Genomic DNA, 25,044 nt, shown 5'->3' on the forward strand with positions numbered 1-25,044 from the left:
TTCGCTTTTCCAGAATTTGTCAGAGGGTGAATATATAACGGACGCTTTCTTGTATACGATGGAAACCAACGTAGTTTTCACGAATCGACTCTCTGTTTAGTCCTCCTCCAACAGAGAACATCAGAGCGCGTCTTCTTTGCCACAAATACGAGGCTAGTGCCATGATGTCTCTCACTCTTACAATCTTGTTCTTTGGAGATAGGAATAACGTATAGCGCCTCTAAGCTTTGTGGTGTGGGTAACCAGAGATTTCCACCTTTGGAACGGGCCATTATTCTGATGCAGCTGAAGACGTTTCACTTCGGCTACTCACGAGGTCCACGTTTCGCAGCCCTACAACAAATCAACTCTTACCGTGGTCCTTGAGATTCTGAGACAGGCCGTTTTGCCACTGTAGGTGCATCGAAATGGCAAATCTGACCCGAATCTCGGGGATTCATGCATCAACTTAATCTCTGACACTGCAGTCGGAACCTATACAACCACCAAGATGCTTAAAGCGCTCCACAGTTTCCTTAGACTGTGAGTAACTTATGGAGCGACTGCATGTCCGGGAACATGATCTAACCTCGTGGATGGAAAACGAATGTCAAAGGAAAGTAAATCCAAAAGCACGTGTGGATTCAGAGATAAGAATGATTTCGTCTGTATATTCCAGCTCGTCAAGGTTTTTTGTCTGCAGCTATTTGAACATCAGGGTCATGAAGACTCTCCAGTCTTCACCCGTTGATCAGAAAACTGAACAGCTTTCGAGTGGCTCTCCAGATACTCATGCGCCCGGAAGTCCGAGAATACAAAGGACATACTGACAAATTTCTAGGACGTTGTTTTCTGAGTGCGCGTGCTAGGTACAACAGACTGAATCAACTGCACCTTGGAAATACTGAAGTTGTGGGCACTATTACTTATTCTTCCAGTTTTTTGGCAGTTTTCTTCGCGGTGGAGACAGGGGTCAGACAAACCCTGACCGATGCTTCACTGCCATCTTTGGACAGTGTGGGTAGGAGGTCATCCGAACCATGAGCTCGATGGCACTTGAGAGAACGTATTCAACCCCAAACCCGCGAGGTCGTAAGTGGCTCCAGATTCACTGTCCAGAGTTCTAGTGCTTCTTAACAATCCGGCTGAGTAGCAGCGGGTGGCCAGAATGGTAGTCAGAATGCTCGGCCTGACGGTCCAGGTGTTGTTCCTTACCGAAGACCGATCGCGCAGATCAGATGGAATATTCTCCGCACATTCCACGTATTCTCGGTTTCTTCAATTTCCTTCGCTTTTTGTGTGCAACAGACTTCACGACAAGCGTACACGCTGAGCTCCACTTGACTTGTGATCTGTCACACTGGATTATCTTCGGCACCGACCAGAACATTTTCCTGAGATTTTAGTAGTGCCACTGTGCTGTCTGACATTTGTTGTGTACGACGAGGGTCGGAATGCAACGACAATCAGAATGACAATGGAAAAGACCGAGGGCCCGAAAACTAGGCTTTATTCATCCAAAACTTTGACACTGAGAGCTGAAAACGGAAGAAGGTGGTTTAGCAATAAACGACGGAACGTTTGAAAAATAGAGCCAATATACAACATTCACCCCCCGCAGAGATGAAAGTTCTCAAGAGTTTGCTTTATAATTGAATAATGTCAGGCCTCTCTGTTGCGCATGACATACGGTCATGTCCGCTGTGGTTATGCAACCAACGGGTGTTCAGAGGAATTCGACATTTCACTTTCCAAAGCAGAGTCAGATAGTTCCGGCTTAATAAATGAATCAGCCAGCGTCTGCGGTTGCTGCTGTTCGGATGCTGGAGCACATCCGAAATCTGCTGAAGGCGCCAGGTGGCGTAGGGAGACCGTTTCTTTCATGCCGTTAAGGTGTCTGACATATGCGTACTCAGGGTTACATTCCAGAAGCTCAACCTCTTCGACTAGGGGGTCGTACTTTGAAGATCGTGTGTTTCGCCGCATCGAAACTGGTCCTGGCGAAGGCAACCACTGTGGCAAGGACGTACCGACTGCGGATTTTCGATTGTGATGAAACATCCGCTCGTGTGGAGTGGCATTGGTGGCCGTGCACAACAAAGAACGAATCGAGTGGAGAGCGTCTTGTAAAACGGTTTCCCAGTGACTGATTTGAAGACCCTTTGATCGTAATGAAAGCGTAATAGCCTTCCACAAAGTTCCATTCAATCTTTCCACCTGGCCGTTCCCCCTTGGATTATATGGAGTGGTCCGACTGGTGGCTACACCTTTTTCATGAAGAAATCGTTTGATCTCATCCGAAATGAATGATGAGCCACGATCCGAATGCACGAAACTTGGCAGGCCAAATGTGGCGAACAGTGGCACAAGGCATGATATCACCGTAGACGAACTGATATCTGGACATGCATAGGCGAACGGAAAACGGGAATATTCGTCTACGATCGTCAGTAGATATTTGTTTCGAGTCGTCGAAGGCAGTGGTCCCTTAAAGTCAATGCTTAAGCGTTCAAACGTTTGTGTGGCTTTAATGAGGGTACCGCCAGATGACTTGAAGAAACGTGGTTTTAGTTCCGCACACACTTGACACTGCTTAATGACGAGTCGGATATCCTCTAGGGAGAATGGTAGATTCTTGGCACGAACGAAATGCATCATGCGTGTTGCTCCAGGATGACACAGGGTTGTGTGTAAGCGTTTTAGATCCAGGTTAGATGAAGTGTTCGCACAGACACTTCGAGAAAGCGTGTCAGCAGCTTTGTTTTCTATGCCTGGTCTGTAGGTAACGTCAAAAGAAAAAGGCGACAACTCCATCCGCCACCGTTGGATTTTGTCATTTTTTATTTTCCCTTTTTGTTGTGTTGAGTACATGAATGCAACGGATCGCTGATCAGTTATAATTTTGAAATGGGTCCCGAGTAGGTAATGCCTCCATTTGCGCACTGCTTCGACAATTGCGCAAGCTTCTTTCTCAATAGCGGAATGGTGTTTTTCGCTGGCAGACAGTGTACGTGAGAAGAATGCGACCGGTCTGCCATCTTGATTGAGTGTAGCAGAAATCGCGACATCAGATGCATCAGTTTCGAGCACCAAAGGTATTCTCGGGTCGATAGTGACCAAGGCTGCATCCATCAACTCCTTTTTCAAACTTTCAAATGCTTTTATAACAGATTCAGGGACAGGAAAGGTTGTATTGTGAGTGATTGGGTAGATCTTATCCGAGAAACGGCTTATCCAACGAGAATAGTACGCGAACAATCCTACCACTCGTTGTTGAGACTTGATGTCGTTCGGAACGGGCAGTTCTTGCAATACCTTGAAGCGTTCAGGGTCTGGTTTGATGATACCTTCAGTAATTTCATAGCCGAGGAGTCTGAGCTTAGTGGTGGAAATCGTGCTTTTATCGTGATTTAACTGAAGGCCGTACTTTTGTGCTACGGTGAGGAAAAGCTGGAGGTTTCGATCATGTTCTTCTTGATTCTTTCCACAAATGGTAACATTATCCACATACGCATATGTCCCGGTAAGTTGTTCGGCGCGTATTATGTCATCCATTACCCTTTGAAAACAGGCTACCCCATTCGTTACTCCGAAAGGTATTCGACGGAACTGATAGAGGTTGTTGCAAGCCTCAAAAGCCGTGTAGATTCTGTCGCTTTCTTTAATGGGTATCTGATAATACGCACTTTCAAGATCAAGCGTGCTGAAAATACGATATTGAGCTATTTTAGTACTTAAATCTTCAAGTCTGGGGAGCGGATAAGCGTCCAGTTGCGTAAATCGGTTTATAGTTTGACTATAGTCAACCACCATTCGCTTCTTCTGTCGTTCATTTGTCGTGACGAGCACTTGCGCTCTCCATGGGGACTTCGAGGGTTCAATGATGTGTTGGTCAAGTAAACGCTTTACTTCAGAAGCAATGAAGGCCTCGTCGTCTGCAGAATGTCGCCTGGACTTTATGGCGATTGGCTTGCACCTTGGGTCAATATGCTCGAACAAAGTGGGAGGTTCAATTTTGGCAGCAATTAGGCCACAAAGGGAAAAAGAAGGTTTGTCACCGTTGAATGAGATTTCCAGGGACTTATGAAGCTTAAGAAAGTCATGCCCTAGCAAAATATCTGCACAGAGGTCACGTAATACTGAAAACCTGAAAGAGGGATACTTGTTTTGTTTGTGTTGCAACGTTAAAAAGCAATGTCCAAGAGTAAAGCTTTTGTGCTGGATAGATGCCAAAGTTATCTCAGATGACGATGGTAGTACAGACCACTTGTTACGACGGACTACCTTTTCGGAAATGAAACTTTCTGAGCTACCAGTATCAACAAGAGCTCGAAGCGGGACACCATTGGCTTTCACATCGGTGACTGCTTCTTTTAGACACTCAGGAGCCGCTGCAGTGACGCAAGATAGCGCACTTGAAACAGATGAGGTGTTCCGCGGACCAGTAGATCTGCATACCTTTTGAAAATGCCCTTTCTTCCCACAGTTTTTGCAGGTCGCATCTTTAGCGGGGCATTTATATCTCGGGTGACGAGCATAGCCACAGAAGAAACATGAAGACCCCACACTGGCAGCAGTCGCCTGCTCGTGCGATGACGTTTGAGAACGTGGGGACTTTGGCGGGTCGTTCGATACGGTGGCACAGGGAAGTTGAGTGTTCGGCAAAAACGACAACGACTGTTTTTGCGCTAGTTCGAGGGACTTTGCATGGTCGTACGCGGTTTTAAAATCCAGCGACTTATGTTCCAGCAGTCTCTGGCGTATAGTATTGGAATAAAGTCCGCTAATAAACGCATCTCGCAACGCTTCATCGGTATGCTGTTCTGCACTGACGGCTGTAAAGCGGCAGTCTGGCAATAAACTGCGAAGCTTCTGCACAAACTGATCAAGGTTCTGAGCTCCGTCCTGTTTACAAGTGTTCAAAAGATGCCGTGCAAAAACTTCATTTTTCGGCTGTACGTAAATTTCTCGCAAGGTTTCGATGGCTGATTCATAGTCTTTGCAGTCTTTGATGAATCGGTAAACACTAGGGGAGACGTAATTGAACAAGGTTTTCAGTTTATCTGGTGAATGAGAACCGATTGACTCTAGGAAGTTTGTGAAAGTACAAAACCAATGCTCCCAGGTATCTGCCGAGTCTTGAGTATTGGGGTCGGTATCGAATCGTTCAGGACGTAAGAATCGATCCATTGTTCGAAAACTTTTTTGGATGAATAAATTGTTGTGTACGACGAGGGTCGGAGTGCAACGACAATCAGAATGGCAATGGAAAAGACTGAGGGCCCGAAAGCTAGGCCTTATTCATCCAAAACTTTGACACTGAGTGCTGAAAACAGGAGAAAGTGATTTAACAATAAATGATGGAACGTTTGAAAAACAGAGCAAATATACAATATTCAATGTTGGTGTGGAAGTGACAGTGCCGCGTCGCCGGTCAAAATCCCGGCAAAGACGTGGTAATCTCGTTCCAGTAAGAAATGACGTCTGATGATAGAGAAGTTGGAAGAGCGTCCAGAAGGCAGCTGTGACAAACCCGCTTTGCTTGTCAAGCTAGTCTGCCCCCTACATGACCACAGAAAGTTTGAACAGGTCCATGGTCGGCTCTCACACAAGCGTTCTAAAATGAGTGGCAGTTAAGTACAAGGATGCATTACTGGTGTTTTGCTGTCAATGATGGTGGCAGTTGCTTATTGATTCGGTACCTGGTGGTAATGTGATCAATTTGAGTCCGTGATTGATACGCTGTTGGAGTCCACCATGTGGCCAGACTCCTTACGCTATTCCGGACGTTAGTACTGTATTAAAAGGGCGAGATGGACCAAGTGGTTAGAGCGTGAATTTACTAACCGGAAGGTCCGTGGTTCGAACCCGACCTGTCTAGGCTTGGGCAACTTGGCAGTATCCTAGCCCTCGTGCTTCCTTCTGGTGGCATGGCAGCTAGGCACCGAAAGGGTGCTACAGCTGAACGATTATTATTTCATCATCACAGTCCGCGGTCAGTATATAACGATTTGTGCGCACCGCTTCAAATCCAGTCAGTCACCTAGTTGAGTCTCAGATACACGAAATCTGTCTACTCAGATTCTCTTGCTATCACAACGGTGTGAGCTTTGATCCCACTGTAACAGGGCGTTCAAGTCGTCTTTGATGGTGTCAGCGCCATAGTCTTCTGAATGGTAAGCGGACACGACGAGCGGAAAACGGTCACGGACGTTGCCAGACGAATTCGACTATCAAATCTAACCAGACCTTATCATAATCCCTTATTCATTAGTTTACTCCGCCTATGTATTTTTGATCTCCAGTTGTTTTGCTTACCCGTACCCGCCACTCACTTTGCCGCAAAGGCCATTCCGTCCGACACTTGTGTATTGGTATGTGTGTTTGTGTATGAATCTGCGCAGCTGACCTAATTACCCATGCGCGTTCATGTCCCGTTTGCTGATCTTGCCTTGACTTGTTTTCTCATGAGTTCCGTGTGATCGCACGGCCAATGAGAATCACAAGACTGTCGTCGGAAGGGACGACCGCAACCCACACTACTGAGCCATCATTCTGCTCGCCGTTGTTTGGTGTGCGGACGTTGATACTGCACTGTGCCGGTCAGTGACAGACCTGTGAACTTGTTGACGCTACGAACGTGAACAACTGAGGTTTGTTGTACACATTTGCTTACCCCTGTGTAAATTGTAGCGTAGAATTGCGGACCCAATTCTTCCTTTTGATATTCGGGGTTGTCGAACCTACGCTTCACTCACAGTTCCGTATCGCGTACCCCAACACCCACAGAAGCGACTTTCCATTGGTATCCAGTCGAGCAAGGATCGTTCCGTCCGAAGACTTTGGATAATGCAGGTCACCGCATATCCTGTCGCAGTAGTCCATGGATCGCCAAAGGTGCGCAGCTGTATGCGAGTAGAGGTTGATGGGGCAGTTGACTCGGTGGTTATGTTTGTACCTTGAGTTCTTGATCCTGGTGAGTAACATGCATTGATGTGGAGCAAATTTATTATGAGAGTAACAGTAGTCTGTAGCTCCGCTTGCTTCATAATGCAAACATCAAAATGAGTCGCTTAGGTCGACGAAGAACGGGATCGTCAATCCTACCGTCAAGCCTACCAGGAGAGAATTAATGGGGTGCGGGAGGAAAAGAAAAAGTATGTACAGGAGGAATGAGAGAGGTCTGTCAGCAGTCACCTGTTGTTGCTTACGCGCGCTGATGTATGCAGCTAGTAGAGCGACCTGGCGACAGGCGGTTCGACATGACAGTATTTTTTACTTGTATGAATCGGCCTCAGATACTGCTAGGGCACCAAAACCTTTGGCTCAAAATCCTGGTCGCAAGGCAGCAATGTCCGACGGGAAATGCCGGCACAATTGTTTCAGTCACTCCGTGACGGAGAAATTGTCAGGAATGACAGCCGCAAATAGCGCGAGTGTATCCAAAAAATCACCATTGTGGGATTCTTTTTGGCTTGAGTGGCTGAACATTTGGTTGATCCCTTGTACATAGGCATAATGGTTGCTTCGGAGCGCTTATGTGACCTGGAAGCGCACTGCAACGAAAACGTTCTCTTTCTCAGCCAGTTTCACTGCAAAAGGTAATTGTGTTCTAATATTTCTCGGACGCTGCTTGTCTGGTTGAGCTGAGGACTTTTTCTTTTACGTTTTCCATCCACATACTCTGGCTTCATTGATTAAAATATATTTGTAGTTGAAATGGAAAATACGTCGACTATGGGAACTGTCTCTTTTTTGAGTGCCTAATTTGCTGTCTGGGAAAGTTTCATCCCTGCTCGGTGTTGTGTATGACTGCTGTCTCCGCTCAAGAGCCTTAGTGTCGAAAGAATGTTCGCCAACAAGGTACACAGCAACCGTATTGCGAACAAGCAGTATTTAAAGCGCACTTTTGACATTGATCTAGGCTGTCTGATCAGTGTTTGGTAAACACCCATCATCATCATCCTTGCTCCTACAAAATGTCCCAACACTCGTTGGATGCGTTGACTGACTGCTTGAGCGTTCGATCGGAAGCTGACTTTTCTGACCTAGATGCTCGATGAGTGCCATAATGCGATTTTGGTGGGGTTAGTGTCTCAGTAGGTTTCGGGCGTTCTGGGACAATTTTCAGAATTCATACCTTCCTGACACTCGGGAACCAGCGCGGAGCACTATATGTGATGTCACCGAATCAGTCAACTGCGTTTATCCGGTCTGTTTCATTAGTGGCTTTTATTGGCTTCTTAATAAATATAACCTTTCAACTTATTCACTGCTCGTGTTCAGTGATGATTGATTCGCTATATACGACCCAGCTGGATTCGCTTTTTTATTTTCTGTCAGCATTTAAGCACTGGTGTTGTCACACTTCCGCCGGGAGCAGCGATGATGATTATCAAATAACAGCAGTGGTCCCCATTTGTTTTCAGGTGAATTAAACGTACCATTTCAAGTGCATCAACGTTGACGGCCACACCTACTGGTTTTAATGGACAAACCGGTTATGAATGTTCAAGTCAATAATTTACTACGATATGTTCACTTGAAACAAAGACATCACTGGCACAATAATCTGAATCAGTTTTACCGCCGATTCAATGCGCAACTGTTATGTAATGAAGACCCAAACACTGGCAAATCGGTGGCGGGCTCAAGCAATAGGCCTTCTTGGAAGAAAACTTAAGCCGAATTTAATAATAACAGTCGTTTAGCTGCAACGACTAGCTGCCATGGTACACGAACAAGGCACGAGGGCTAAGATATTCCCAGGTTGCCCAGACAGGAGCGGTGGAGATGCTGAGGTTAAATTCGAACCACGAACCTTCCGGCCCGTAACTCGCACCTTAACCGCTGAGCCATCTCGAGCTCAATGCCCAATTGAGATGCGGAATATACTTTCGGTTGAGATTATTATGTGCATGCGCACTTGTTACAAAGAGTAGGGCTTACGTTTAGAGACTGCACAAAAAGTCACAGGGAGAATGAGCCCTCTGCCAGGTCAGGGGTTTGCCACTCTGCTTCCGCCACTCTGAACTGGGTACGGAAAACAGCACTCTTTTCGGCAAGCAATGGTTTGGCATTCGCAATATATGGCCCGACCAAAGCAGCGTCTGGTGCTGGACACATTCTTCAATGGAAGTTCCCGTTGCACAACATCTCTCTAACTACTTCTTTACAGATTCTCCGATACCAACCTACACTTGCTATGTGTAAAACCTGAAGACGTCTCGGTCCCGCTGCTCGAACAGGTGTCACATTCATATAACAAAATAGCCCGCACTCTAGCATGATAGACACACCCCTTCAGGTTCAGAGATATACTGCTTTGACGTCATAGGTGTCTCTAATTAGCAAACGCGACCCGAGGCTTGCAGATTCATGCATTTAACTCATCTGTTTCACTACAGTTAGAACTAGTACAACCTACAAGATGTCTGAAACGCCCCACAACTTCGAGTGCCTCCCGCTGGATTGTAAGTGGACTTTTCAGTGACTTCGTTCCCACGAGCATGGCCTTACACTTAGTGGGTGCAAAGCGCATAAAAAATCGTTCAGCTGTAGCACCCTTTTGGTGCCTAACTGCCACGCCAACCGAAGGTTGCACGAGGGCTGAGATACTGCCAAGTTACCCAAGCCTAGACAGGGGAAGTCGAGAGGCAGAGGTCGGGTTCGAACCACGGACCTTCCGGTCAGTTAATTCGAGCTCTAACCACTTGGTCCGTCTCGCCCATATTTTGCGCGTACCAAAGGACTTTGGATGGTTGATCTCAAAACACCTGCGCCTTCTCTTCGAAAATGAGAACGATTTTGTTCACATATTCCATATCGACAAGGTTTTCGTTTTCGGCCATTTGAACGCCAGGGTTTCGAAGACCTTCCAGCGTTCATCATGATTCTGTCGATCACGAAATCAAACGAGAATGAGGAGAGGGCATCCCTGTCGGACTCCACTTTGTTCACGGAAGCTTTTGCAGAGCTCGCCGTATACGTTCACACGTCCGGAAGTCCGGGAATACAAAGAGTTTATTACGTTCATGATCATCCGGGGCATTCCTTGGTGAGCAAGCATGTCAAAGAGGACAGACCGGTCAACCGAGTCGAATGCGCCTTGGAAATCCAGGAATACTAAAACGCCTGGTCGTTTAGCGTTCTAAAACCTGACGGACTGTGAAGATTTGGTCAACGCATCCCCTATCAGGCTGACACGCCACTCGCTGCTCTCCAGCCCATGTTTCGTGAGCCACCTTAAGGAGCACAAGTGACGCCAGTAGTCGCGTTGCAATCCGGGTTAAGCTTACACCTCCCCCCATCCGTTCGACTGAATGGAACATTGTCCTTGGTGATTGAAACACCTGTCTTTGTATGAAATTCACGATTGTTTACCTTTGAATGAATTCTAATGTTCATATATCAAGAATAGAGTCTTCTTAAATGATCACTTCCATTCGGTGTCATGAGAATCTGCATCGTTCCACTCGCCCATACATAGCAGTGATCATTCCTAATGTTCTGCTAGAGTTTATTCATTCCCTCATAAACGCTGCACGTAGTCTGAGCACGCCAAAACTCCTGTTATGCTGAACCCCCTGTGTCAAAGGACAGTTTACTCATACGCAGATGTGCACTTCACCCGTATGGTTTTGGCTGAACAACGAACAAACAATTAACCTTGGATACTACTGCTGGTTGGAGCGCTGTATCCAGTCACATCCATAGGTATTCGTGATAGGTAAGTTTACATCGGCTAGACAGTTTGTCGTTTCCCTTAATAAATATATTGACAATCGGTATTCAATATTCGAATGTTTGGAGGGTTTATGTATCTGCCATCGTTTCCCTCAGTTCTTTCCTGTTTACTGTTTCAGTCACGTTAGTTGCTTTGTTACTCCTGGGTTATTCTTTTACTCGGTATCATTACCAACCTGTGAGAAGCGCTTATCTGCTTACGTCGGACTGATGTCTTCCGACAAAAGACACGTCAACAATCAGGAGACGCCTCCAGCGACGGATGCGCTCAGCGTTTCTACCGTCGACGATTTGGAAGAAAGCATCTTGATTGTCGCAGACCCACATAATCTCGGCGAAAATCTTACGTAATTCCTTCTGTTCTTTACTTTTACTTCAAAACCTCTCTCGCAACCAGTGAACCGCATACACTTATGAACTTCATTAAGGGTAATATTGGCACTGGAGTACTGTCTATGCCTGTGGTTCTTCGGTACTCGGGATTATGGGTGAGAAATGGCTTGATCACATCATTTAACATTTTCATTCAGACAGGCTTTTTCATGATCATTTTTGCTGGCTCTGTGGCAAGCTATCTCATGAAAGTATTGGTACGCACCTCTCGGTCTGTGCGAGAAAAGTAAATCTCAGTTTTTCACGCAACCTTACATCTGTTCTGTCGCCAGATATAATTTAGACCGTTCAAAAATGGATTATACCGAAACCGTTTTTTATGTGTTCAAATATGGACCTCCCTGTCTGCGAAAACCCAAAGGGAAGATCAAGTAAGCTCTCGTTGGAGAGATTAATACATTTCGACCAATGTGCTTTTTTTTCAGGCATACAGTAAATGTCTTCCTGATTGTCACACAAATTGGATTTTCCTGTGTCTACACTCTGTTTATCACGGACAATCTACGTTATGTACGTTCTCAGTCGTTTTCTGTTCATCATGTTTCTTAGCCTAACACTGGTTGACTGGAGCTCAGTCTTGCACAACTGTACTGTTTAACTCAAAGGTGCATATATACATGATTGTTTACAACGCGTAACCCTCTGTTACTGTGAGATGTAAAGTAACGAATCTGTGAGAACTAGAACGACTGAGGCTGCGGCACCTATCAATTCTTTAATGACAGAATCAGAAGTACAAGATGAGAATCAGATGAAGGGAACGAGGCCGCATAGCACCCTGTCAGTCTAGTGAAGCCGGTATTCAGGTACAGACCACGTTTCCCACAAGCACTCGTGGGACGGCTGTGAGGTAAACCAGGGAGATACGAAAATTAAGTGGACCTGATCATACATAGATATCTGCTAGATATCTGACTTTTTATTCCCCGATTCATTATCTAATGAAAGCGGGTTCTTGCAGCAATTTACGATGCACTATGTTCTGAGGTTTAACTAGAAGAGTTGGCAAACGACTCGTTTATACCTGATCGCAACCAACACGCCTTAATACAGCTATATGATGTTAGCTTCTTGGATGTCTATCCTCGCGAGTGAAGTGCAGTTTTTCGGGCGGTTTGTTGGTTGTCAGTTTGACCAACGTCCCTGTTAACTGGTTTGAGCGGTTTACGTTGGCACCTGCGCTGCGTGTCACGTTGTTCGGCAGCGTAATTGAACGCAGTGACTGCATATAAACGGACCTTGACATGGTTCAATCTTGCCTACATAGGTACGAGTTCGCTGCATTCCAGGGAGATTTCTCCAGTTTTCACTGAAGCAAAAGTATGGCTGACAGCAAACGGAGGCTTCATCTCGTCAGTTGAAATACAATAGTCCCCTCATGTAAGCAGTGTTATTCTTGGTCACTTTTTCATTGCTTGCTGAAGACTATATCATTCCTTTTTGGTGAGATTTTGACTGCTTGGCCAAAAATTGGGTAGTGTTTCTCATGAATTGCCAGCAAATTTACAGTACACTAAACGAGTGGGCGGTATCATGATGAGACTTTCAAGTTACTCGGTCGAACTGTCATGATCAGGGGATATCAGATCTTTTCTGGGTCATGTGAACACCAGCGACTAGTTGAAAAGCCCATGTTCCCGTGGCAGGTTCAGGGAACAATTGCAAAATCCCAGTCGCCTCACAAATACTGCCTACTTGGAGCTATATTTGTGTTTTCAAGCCCACTCATTGCAGGCGCGAAGTGATGAATGTTGGACGAGCTGGAGCGAATTTCAAGGTCGTATTCGGCTCCCACACTCAGCCCACCATTTTCCTAACATCCAAGCGTGCTCTCGAATGCATATTGCACTGGAGAAGCTTTTGATCTTCTTTGACCAAAGGTTTGGGGTCACAATCAGATCAACCTTTTGGCGATAGCTTTACTGAGGACGAGACTGTTTTCTTGTAAACTAGACTGTGTAAACTTTACGGGGCGAACTGAGCAGGCTTTCGATAGCGTACTGATTGTACTTGTAACTGGCAACAAAAAGACTTGAGTGAGCTTGCCTCGACACTTTCACTCATGGTTCATTGTAAACCGATCTGTTCATTACAACTAGTGTTTTGCCACTCAATTCGTAACTTCTAGTTCTTTCTACCTGGTAAGTAGCCTCTGTTTAATTGAGTTGATGTTGCGAACAAAGAAGTTGCTTTCGTGGATATCAGACAAAATTTGTTCCATTTCTGGTCTATCCCCGGAGACATTTTTGCTCCTTAGAGCAGCGGGAATTTTCGGGTTCTTAAAAATGTATTTGAAACGGATGAAACGTTGTTCATCCGCAGGACTAGTGTACAAGCCCTCGTTAAATATGACTTCCGTTGTAACAGAGGATCAACTTGGAGATCCTGTTCGTTGTCTCTATCGGGTGCTCCAACTAATGGCTTCGAGTGGGACTCCTGAATTCAACCTTGGCCGGGCAGTCCAGTAGTATGTTGCCCTCAGAAAAACAAACCATCGGAGTTTTTCCCACATGTGCGTCTGCCCTATTTGACCTCAAGTATGATTGGCCCTTCTATGCCCACAAAACCCTGTTTTTCTCCAACTTTCCGGTTCCTCTAAATTCGCCCTGAATTCGTGTTTCTGCTATCCAGATGTATTATCGAACCTTCCTAGGTAACCCATAGTCCGGCCTACCTGATTCTCAGGGTTCTGTGTCCATAGTTCATCTCTGTATGATCGCCAGGCTTGCCGATTATATTGCTCAAACACTAAAGCACATAGTTCAATGAGCTGGTTTAATACGAATCCTAGTGACATTCGAATTCTGTGCATGTTTCTTCCCGGACAGCAAGAAAGTTCAAGCAGGTGTCGATATTTCCTTGAGTGGGACACCCTAGGCTGTCTTGGTAGACTGATCACATGCTGCCATAATTGATGGGCCATGTAAAGCTTGTGCAGCGCTGCCCTAAACTAGTGCTTTTTCCGTCAATTCCGTCTATCCTCCCACTACGCACGACAAAGAATGAGGTATTTCAGTGTCTGCGTGGGCTGCTCCACTGTCCATCCATACGCCTATCCGGCGGGATGGTCTTCCACGACACCATCTGTGCAGTCAGGTTTCTTAGCTTTTTGCCTGGAACAATATCTGTTCATCGCTAGCACCAACTTCCATCGTTCGAGACGCCGATTCACTAGCTGCGGTTGTCTGTAATCTCTGTAGATATGGACTCAAATTGATCAGGTCGCCACTGGGTCTAGGTTTCGAGAGTGTATTTAACACGTCCACCGCTGCTGGTCACAAACAGTATGTCCGTTCATTCTTTGTGAATAGCGAGTGTCAGTGCATACACGGTTGAAGCAAATGTCCCTAACGTTTACTTTATTTTTGCTTTACCTCGTTTGTTTGTATCCATTCTTCCCACAGTTTCTGCACGCTTTCTTTCCTGACCTGTACCTCAATTTCTATGTCGTTGCACTCATCGTGTGCGTTTGCCTCATCCCCATGAGCTTATGGAGCAGCATGCGCGTTCTCGCCCATCTGTCCGCGGTGGCTAATCTAGCCACCCTAATTGGAGCAATGCTCATATTTGCCTATCTTCTGAGTTCGGGGCTGTTGCCTTTTTCTACCTTACCGGTGTATACGAATCCTCGTGGAATTCTGATTGGCTTCAGTATTGTGATGTTCTCTTTTGAAGGTATCAGCCTGGTGAGTTTACCGCACTACTTTATTCTGTGGCTAGTAGATATCTTCTCCGTTGTGTGTCTAGCTTCTCATTACAACCTCTGAACTATCGATGGTTACAGACCGTATCTTCTTTCTCAACCACAACAACAACGTTTTGCTTAGGCAGACTGGCGGTAAATTTTGGCCAGGCATCAGCTGATTATCCTAAGAGTTCGACGACCTCAATTCGGGTGCCAATCTGGGTCTTAGAACGCTTGCTTGACACTCAAATAAACCATCCCACGAATCCAGCCATACTGGTGGGATGATGAAGGGTACGACAAAACTTATATGCACCCGGATGACAGGTGTGGAGGAAATAAGTCTTCTGTGGGAACTGCGCAGTGTCTAGTGTATTACTGCGTTAATCCACCACCGGGACTGGACACCCAACGAGTGAACTCACACAGAGCTCACTCACTTGTGGGTACACTATGGGTGCTGGTCACGTAAAGCGTAACGCTGCTTATAGATGAAACTGGTCGACCTGACCAACATTGCGCTGTTTGGCCAGCCACTTCATTCACCGTTGCTATCATGGGACTGGAATCACAAACTGCGCTTTTATTGGTCAATTTCGGAAAATGTACTAACTGTAGTGCATGGAAGTGTGCGAGAGACTCCGGTCTTTCACGATCTGCGCCGGTTTTGGGTATACTGAGACCTAGTGCTTACAGTTATTAATCCACCAAGTTGCGAATGAGGATACCAGAGGCATCTGAACCTTTGAACGAATGGGAACAGCTTGGCGCAATTTGGTATAAAACTGTAGACACTATCGTGTTAGGCGAAAACATGCGACACTGGTTTTGTTCTTCCGGGCTAGAATAAAATTCGGAAACTCGCGTCCAATGAGACGGGGATGAGCACGTTGAATATTTGGATTCAAAACAACACAACAGCACAACCAATAACCCGCCGCTACGCACGACTACGCTCCCCAATAACGCACTGACGATGTCACGTCGATTGGTGAAGAAACGTTTGCAATCAAATTGCCCAGCTGAGCGAACAAGCCAACGACCACACAACGGTAACCTTGTCGACATTACTCCTGCGGTTAGCAGCAGACTACGTTATCAAAGTAAATAAAATAAGTCGTTCACGACGGCATCCTTTCTATTAATAGTTGCCGTGCAGCTCGAATGAATTACGGGGTTGAGCTTTTACGAGGTTTAACAAGCCTGGACAGGCAGGGTTGAGTTCCAGCCACTGACCTTTCGGTCGGTAGCTTCGCGTCTGAAGCACTGAGCCATGTCGAGTTGTTTCTAGCAGAGTGAGTATTATGACCCTGTGGGAGCAATGCTCATATTTGCCTATCTTCTGAGTTCGGGGCTGTTGCCTTTTTCTACCTTACCGGTGTATACGAATCCTCGTGGAATTCTGATTGGCTTCAGTATTGTGATGTTCTCTTTTGAAGGTATCAGCCTGGTGAGTTTACCGCACTACTTTATTCTGTGGCTAGTAGATATCTTCTCCGTTGTGTGTCTAGCTTCTCATTACAACCTCTGAACTATCGATGGTTACAGACCGTATCTTCTTTCTCAACCACAACAACAACGTTTTGCTTAGGCAGACTGGCGGTAAATTTTGGCCAGGCATCAGCTGATTATCCTAAGAGTTCGACGACCTCAATTCGGGTGCCAATCTGGGTCTTAGAACGCTTGCTTGACACTCAAATAAACCATCCCACGAATCCAGCCATACTGGTGGGATGATGAAGGGTACGACAAAACTTATATGCACCCGGATGACAGGTGTGGAGGAAATAAGTCTTCTGTGGGAACTGCGCAGTGTCTAGTGTATTACTGCGTTAATCCACCACCGGGACTGGACACCCAACGAGTGAACTCACACAGAGCTCACTCACTTGTGGGTACACTATGGGTGCTGGTCACGTAAAGCGTAACGCTGCTTATAGATGAAACTGGTCGACCTGACCAACATTGCGCTGTTTGGCCAGCCACTTCATTCACCGTTGCTATCATGGGACTGGAATCACAAACTGCGCTTTTATTGGTCAATTTCGGAAAATGTACTAACTGTAGTGCATGGAAGTGTGCGAGAGACTCCGGTCTTTCACGATCTGCGCCGGTTTTGGGTATACTGAGACCTAGTGCTTACAGTTATTAATCCACCAAGTTGCGAATGAGGATACCAGAGGCATCTGAACCTTTGAACGAATGGGAACAGCTTGGCGCAATTTGGTATAAAACTGTAGACACTATCGTGTTAGGCGAAAACATGCGACACTGGTTTTGTTCTTCCGGGCTAGAATAAAATTCGGAAACTCGCGTCCAATGAGACGGGGATGAGCACGTTGAATATTTGGATTCAAAACAACACAACAGCACAACCAATAACCCGCCGCTACGCACGACTACGCTCCCCAATAACGCACTGACGATGTCACGTCGATTGGTGAAGAAACGTTTGCAATCAAATTGCCCAGCTGAGCGAACAAGCCAACGACCACACAACGGTAACCTTGTCGACATTACTCCTGCGGTTAGCAGCAGACTACGTTATCAAAGTAAATAAAATAAGTCGTTCACGACGGCATCCTTTCTATTAATAGTTGCCGTGCAGCTCGAATGAATTACGGGGTTGAGCTTTTACGAGGTTTAACAAGCCTGGACAGGCAGGGTTGAGTTCCAGCCACTGACCTTTCGGTCGGTAGCTTCGCGTCTGAAGCACTGAGCCATGTCGAGTTGTTTCTAGCAGAGTGAGTATTATGACCCTGTGCCCTCTTTTGCTTGTCTGGCTGGGGGATAATTATGGGCAGGAGGGTTCGATATCTTCAAGTGACGAATGGAGTGGACAAATTCCTAGGCGTCTGCTAGACTATACACCCAAATCCGTCACCCTCGCACCAGTTTTGTCATTCAGTGTTACTTACGGAGCTGAGAGAAGTCGATTTAACTTCCTCGACTTGCAATTCATTAGGCAGTCGGATGCCTAAAACCAACGTTTTAGGGTACTCCTTACACCACAATTGTAACTTGGCTCGTTCTTTCTTCGCACACACACTTCATCGTCATCTTCAGCTGTAAAAACTGCGTACTTGCCGTACATTGCTTAAAGCTACCACAGTTCCATTCGCCGATTATTTATGGAGATGCTGGTAGATAGCTACGCAGTGGAGGCGGTAGCTGGTACATTTGCTACGTCAACGCAAGGATTTCGGCAATTTTTCATTTGAGAGATCGGGAGGGGGAAAGCTGTGCACTCAAGGCAACAGCTTGGAGGTGTCTGCTCCATTGAGTGCGCAACTGGAACGTGTCTGACATTAGTGCGTCTCTTCTCGGATTCCGCATCCACAGAGGCGGCAATGACCAGCACAGCTGCGTAATAGTGCGGGTTCTTTGTGGGGCACGAGGTGGCTCAGCATTTGACTTACGGACCTACAGACCGGAATGTCCATTGTTATAACCCAGCCTCCGTCTCTGGACCATTCCTGTCTAGTTTTGGGCAACCAGGCAGTATCTCGGTCCCCATGCAATGAGAGCTAGGCACCGGAAGGGTGCTACAGGTGAATGATTATGATATTTGTTGTTGTGGCCCACGTTCTTTAGTACTCTGGATTGTTTTGTGAATTACTGAGAACTCGTCGTCGTGTGTCTTCATTAACGGTAGAAATTAATTTGATGCAGGATTTTATTAGATGATTAGCGTGATGTCAGCCAGCATAGACATTTTCTGCTTTCAAACATATATTTCTACTGATTTCTCTGGTGCTAACTGCATGGTTGAGTAAGACAAAATAGCTCAGCGGTTAGAGCGCGAATTTACTGACCGGGAGGTCCGTGGTTCGAACCCGACCTCTGTATTTCGACGTACCATGTCTAGACTTGGGCGGCCGCTCAATATCTCAGCCCTCGTGCTTCCTTTGGGTTGCATGGCAGCTGAGCACCGAAAGGGAGCTACAGCTGAACGATTATCGATTATCTTGAATGAACCGGACCTCGTTGGCTGGTCGATCGTGGCTTGATTTCGATCTCGAATTTACGCACTAGGATTCCTCCGGTGCCTGCTTTTAACCAAACCTGTCTGGTTATTAAAGGATCTTGCCGCAATCACTTAACGCGTTGCTGCTGCTTAATGTTCATGACAAGGTCCCGAGTATTAACTATCCAGTTTCTTTCAGTTCGCTGAGCTTATCCTGTCACGTCTGAACTGCTTTTTGTCAATACTGTGGCAACTGCCTTTGGGTAGTCAGAAAATACAGGAGATTTGCATACTTATATCAGAACGGCGCCCCATAGGCTCACCATTTCCCACTTTGAGGAGTTTGATTTGCTGATTCGAGTGGTGTAGAACTTTCGATACTACCGCTACAGGGGATCGTTGCCCAGTCGTGTGGTCAGGTTCTATTGTTATTCTCAGACTCCTCGCGAACGTAATTCCCTCACGTTCTACTCGTCCACAGTTCACTGAGACTGGTTGTTTTCGTGTATTTTATCTCCTCAAGGTTCTCCCAATTGAGAGTAAAATGGCTCATCCTGAATTTTACCTGCACCCGTTCGGCGTACTCAGTGTTGGTATGACCATCATTATTTCTTTGAATGCCGCGTTCGGCTTCTTTGGCTATCTCAAATTTGGTGAAAAGGCCGAGGGGACCATCACACTGAACATTCCCCATTCCCCTTGGTAAGTTTGTTGATCTGGTGATATTCTTTTCGTATTTTTAACAGGATTTCGATCTCTTAGGTCGCTACTGGTTTGATTTTGAGTAGAATTCGGCGAACCCCTGGGTGGTGTGACCCATCACACATGGACAGTCCAGTTAGTGTAATCTCATCGGTTGACTGAAGGGTCATCACATCATCATCCATTGAGTAATCATGCATGAGAGACTGCTGTGTGTACTTCGTTCCTCCGGAGCAACTAGGTGACATTATGTGAATCCTAATTATTCATACGTTCTTCAAACACCTGCAGTTCGAGATCAGGGCTAAGGCATTCAAAGTTTAATCTTTGACCTTTATCATTACGCAATTAACTATCCACCTGTCTTCCTCTTTGGATTGAACATTCAGATTCATCCCTGCTATAGTGAACTGTTTTCACGATTTCTCGGGTTCAGCTGTAGTGTCCAGTGTCATCTGTTTTTTTTTTGTATTAAAGGGTAACACCGGCCCCAAGACAAGTGCCTCCTCTCTCGTTTGTTGGTTTGTGTTATCTAACCGAAACCGCACCATTTGACAAAATGCGAAATTTCCAGTACATAATCATATTTTGTAAGATTCCTTTACTTGCGTTTGTCTCTGATTTCTTCGTGAAATACGTGCACACGTTTTCCCAGATAACCAGAATCCGTGGAAAGTTGTTCGGATAGATCGTTTAACTCAGAGCTCTTCTGTCTTGCTTTTCCATAAAAAAAAGACTGCTGATGCAGGTGCGATTCTAAGACTCCTCGGATGTATTTGCATATTCCGTGATGTTTGGCCACGCAGCCTTGTGGTGCTCGGCAACCTGGAGACAAAACCCGCGCACTGAGCTACTTCTCACCTGCTTTGTGAGTTTGAACCGTTGACAACGGTGGCATCAAGGTACTTGGAGTCAATCCATTCTCCGCCTCAACTAAGTTATCGAATTTGAACAGACGGACATGCTCGCGCTGAGTTGTTTTTCTGACGATCCGGTGACTGTCCTAGTTTCAATCAATTAAATTGCTACGCAGAACAGCCTGACGCAGATCGAAACACATCCGGCAATTTTCGATTCGTTGTGTGCACGTGCGAGGTTTGTTTGTTTTCACATCATTGACTGACCTTTGTTAGTCAGTCAGTTTATCAGCACTCGATTGCAACTAACCAAGTAGCCTAAGTTACCAAATAGCCAGGGTGGCAGTTCAGTGATTTGGACCAAACCCTAGTATCGTAATGACACTTGTACCATTCATGATAATAAGCATTTATCTATTTTTTGAATGGGATCTAATTTCGCTATCATGCTTGCATGCATCGTTGCAAGCGAAATGAGTGATGGAATCGCTAACGTGTGCTCTGGCTTTTTGTCAATGGTATGACGTTCGTCTGCTTGTGAAGAGGGGAGGGGTTATGACCTCGTACTCTCTTCACCGAGGCTTCAAAACTGTGAAACGATCGTCATGCTTAGTAGCCAGAAAGCAACTGTTTGCCTCTGACCAGCGGTGCAACCGAAGTGCTTTATGTTCCATCGGAACAGGAGCTTAAGCTGATTGAGCAGATCGAGCACTCATTGCACCAATCCAATCTCGATTATTGCCTTCCCCTCCTCCTCCTATATAATTTTTTTATTTGGAATTAGCAGTGGAATTCGGCAGTCAGCATAAGTATTAGCGAAACAGTTGATGCATGGTGAGATTGGTACAAACTTCAAGGGCTCTCTGAAGGCGGTAGTTTTCTGTCGAAGTCGTTTCGACATTGTCTGAATGTAGTTTTTCCCGGCATTGAAGGCTGCATACGGAGCGGTTGCTGTTGCCGACGACAGGTGTGAGTTGAACAAACAGTCACGATCACATTCCACTGGCATCCAGCTTTTTCCCGTCGGCTTACAAACATATCCGAATCAAAAGTTCGTTCAGTGTCCCGAACACAGTAACGATTTCCCTTCCACGTCGTGTTGATTGCTACTAAGCTTATGAAACACAGTCATATATTGCTTACTGCCTACTGATACTTTGTCCCGTGTTTTACATTTTCCATCACAGGTGGTTTAGCCCGGTTCAACCACTGTTTGTTGTGGCTATCTGCTTCACCTATCTCTTGCAATTCTACATTCCTGCATCAATTTTCGCCCGCCTGATGGAGAAGTTGCGTTGTCATCGAGAGGCATCCGAAAGAAGGCGGTATATCAACTTGAAAGTGATGCGCGCACTTTTGGTGATGTTTGCATGTAGGTCTTTCTGTCGGTGTTGATGACTGCAGCGAATCATCGGTGCTGTCGATGATGTTTCGACCACCCCCCCTCACTTGTTGCGGGCATCATTACATGTCACTAGATTACGATTACAGGGGATGACAAGCTCAAACGTCGTGTGGGCATTGGCAAATGGGGACACAGGACAACGGGGCAACCAATGGAAGCACCCGACCGAAAAATTAATCGCGATCAAAGGTCATCCCCTGCTAGCAGCACGTATATTAACACGCGCGTAACACTACTCAGCGCACAGCCACTAACCCACCGCTACGCACCACTACGCTTCCTAATAACGCACTGAGGATATCACCTTGACTGGTGATGGAACGTTTGCAATCAAATTGCCAACACTGATTTCATGCTGTCGGTGATGATGTCACTGGAACCTCATAGGTTTGTCCACACGCCAAACAAAACGTCGGCGTGTCCGTACATCGCCTCATGTGTCTAATTCCGTCCACATAAAAGGCCGGCGGCTCAAGCACCGGTACAGGTGGTTCGCTTCTTTCCATCCGTTTGATCTGTCTTATGTCGGAAATGCATTACTCATTGCGCCTTGTTTTATTCGCTGAAAATTCTCTCGTTATGGCACTCGCATACCATGAACATGGGTGTTGCAGAATTCGAACTATTGCCAGTTATGTCAGCTTGTCCAAGTTGTATCAGTCAGTCCTACATCTAGAGATTGGAACAAAGATCATAACTGATTTTTTTTCGAAATTTGGTTTTACGCGGGCTCAGCATTCTTCAGTACAAAGGTCCTTTGACTTCTTTTTGGTAAACTATAGAGCAGCATTTTCGTGGTGGGTTCCATAAGACCCGATCAGAATGCCTAGTGACGTTGCAACCAAGTCTACTCGCATTGAGCCTCTATTTTTTCATTTTGCGAGTGCTGACGTATTCCGATTTTTGGTACTTTTCATCCACTGATTCGCGTTAGTTGAACATTAAATTCGCTGGTAAACAGAGCTATTACACGCACACTGTGAGGAGACTTTATCCACGGGTGCATGAAGCTTCTTTCGGCTCTCTTACTTGCCAACACCTTTGGTAAATCGGTTCCGATAGTGAGAAATGACAACTCTTGACTGGAACGAAAACATATGGAAGGCGGCTGTCCACGACTCGCTTATCTATTTATTTTCCCACGGTAATTCTAATCTAGAAACATACTTTTTGTTTATTCTTTGTTCATGTTATGGTGCCTGTCAGTACTAGTCGTCAAAAACCAATGGGATGTCTGACCAAAAATAAGCAAACAGTACTGTTATCACTAAAGATGTTTCCACTGTTAGCGTGCAGCCCTTTGTTGTCATGATGTTGAATTTTGTTTTACTCCTCAGGGAGACCTGAAAGGTCGTCACTCCAAGGGTCAGTTGATAACTGACAGTGGGGCATGAACTTTGTAACTGAGGCATGAGCACTACTATATCCCATGAATCTATCAGTCTTTCGTGACAGATGGTATGTTCAAGTAATAACCGGCAGGTCGTGGGTTCTGACTTCAAATGTTCCTGAGATGCGCGTTGGCGGTGATAGCCAGCAAAGGTGGAGTAATGTGCGCTGTCTAGGCTTCAGCCCTCGTGCTTCCCTCGGTGGCATGGCAGCTAGGCACCGGAAGGGTTTTACAGCTGAACACTTTTTTAAAATTTATTTTCAATGTGCGATCCTCGCCCCGCAGCACAACCGAAATCCACTCATATGATGAAACCTCACTAGAAATTTTGAGGGTATTAGATGCCTAGAAGTCTGATCATGTAAATTCAACGAATTTCATATCATTCACTGATGGTTTAGCAGATGGCTGTTGATCTTTCCACCGAGTTTTGCAATCGGCTTTTAAGCGTTCCGTCAGCGTGCAGACAACTGGGTGCTTTTTCAGTGTCTATCCGCGTTTATATAGTTTTTGATTGGAAAATTGGTGTATATATTTCTGTTAACTTCATTGTCCCGATCCCGTCTAAAGTTTGACCACCGTGATGGTATGGCTCAACGATTAGAACGCGAATTTACTGACCGGAAGGTCCGTGGTTCGAACCCGGTTTCTGTCTCTCGACTTCCTCTGTCTGGGCTTGGGCAACCTGACAATATCCCGACTTCGTACCGAAATCGCCCCACAGCTGAGCGATTTGCCTCTTACTTGTCGCTACTGTTTTGGGGTGATGACTTGGTAGTTAAGCCGATCACTGTTCGGCTTCTCTTTCCAAGTTGGGAGCAATGAAGGATCTTATCACGACGTCCTGTAATGTAATGTCGTTACAAGTCTCTGTGAGACGTATTCGTGTTCGTAAGAGAAAGAGCTTGCATACCTTCTCATTACAAGGACCGGATGCATCTCGAATAGATTTTTTGTCAAACGTAAGTACGCACAATGCCTGGTGTTTAATTTTGTGAATGATGTTCCCCTGTCACTATCCATCTCAAATCGGACGTCCGTTCAATGAAAACTATACTTTTTTGCACATACATACATATTGCCTTTTTTTCACCCAACCTTATGCTCTTCTTGTCTAGATGTCATGGTAATCACCATACCCAAGCTGGATTTGATGATCTCACTGATTGGCGCTTTTGCAAGTTCAATACTGGCCTTCATTTTGCCGCCAGTTCTGGAAATCGTACATCTGTGGGAAGACCGTCACCATATCAAATGGTTCTGGCTCACGGTAGTTGTAAAGCACGCGTTTTTCCTTTGTATTGGTTTGCTCAGTTTCGTTGGCGGCACAGTGGCGACCCTACTGCAACTAATCGAAGCATTTAACACACCTGACCAACCAAAATCATTGTGGTAATTCTACCTGGCTGTCATGCATCTTGTACCTGTCTGTCTATAATTGTGTGATGCCTTCCTCTGCTAACGAGTTTATCCTACCCACGTCATTTTCTCATACTTGTGATGGATCAACATTCCTTTGCCGCAGCAGATTTTGTGATTTGTCTTCAACTTGTATTTTTTTGACAGAATTTTGAGTTGATACACAATTTTTTTAAAAATTTTATTACTACTAATCATTTCCTGGCCACCTCGATTTGTTCCTTTTTTCTATCGAATTTTCTACTTTAACAAACACAATTCTAAAGATTTGAAGCGTATCCCCACGGCTCGTGGTAAAACGCTTACGGATACATGTCACAATACAATAATCCTGGTACTTTGTTCTTCGGATAGTTTTCTTAAGTCTACAAAACCAAAAGCTCATTGATGACTGAAAATACACGTTCGCCGTTAGTAGCACAAGTTAATAACTGTGAAAACAAGTATAGGTGACCATGACAAAGTTATCGAGTAGCCTATGTATATGCCGTGGGCGATGCA

At 45.6% G+C, this 25,044-nt stretch overlaps 1 protein-coding gene across 1 annotated transcript; it reads left to right on the top strand.

Annotated features, from left to right (window-relative positions):
• Positions 1-10,851: 10,851 nt before the first annotated feature.
• On the top strand, positions 10,852-24,880 carry T265_01166 (hypothetical protein; the record flags this gene model as incomplete). The annotated part of the gene is made up of 9 exons (XM_009165127.1): positions 10,852-11,072; positions 11,123-11,213; positions 11,256-11,344; positions 11,391-11,489; positions 11,544-11,628; positions 14,523-14,804; positions 19,294-19,472; positions 21,517-21,701; positions 24,243-24,880. 9 exons carry the CDS (start codon positions 10,936-10,938, stop codon positions 24,518-24,520), a joined length of 1,425 nt encoding a protein of 474 aa, XP_009163391.1.
• Between the last annotated feature and the right edge of the window lie 164 nt (positions 24,881-25,044).

The sequence above is a fragment of the Opisthorchis viverrini genome, assembly GCF_000715545.1.
Source record: "Opisthorchis viverrini unplaced genomic scaffold opera_v5_12, whole genome shotgun sequence".
Lineage (NCBI taxonomy): Eukaryota > Metazoa > Platyhelminthes > Trematoda > Opisthorchiida > Opisthorchiidae > Opisthorchis > Opisthorchis viverrini.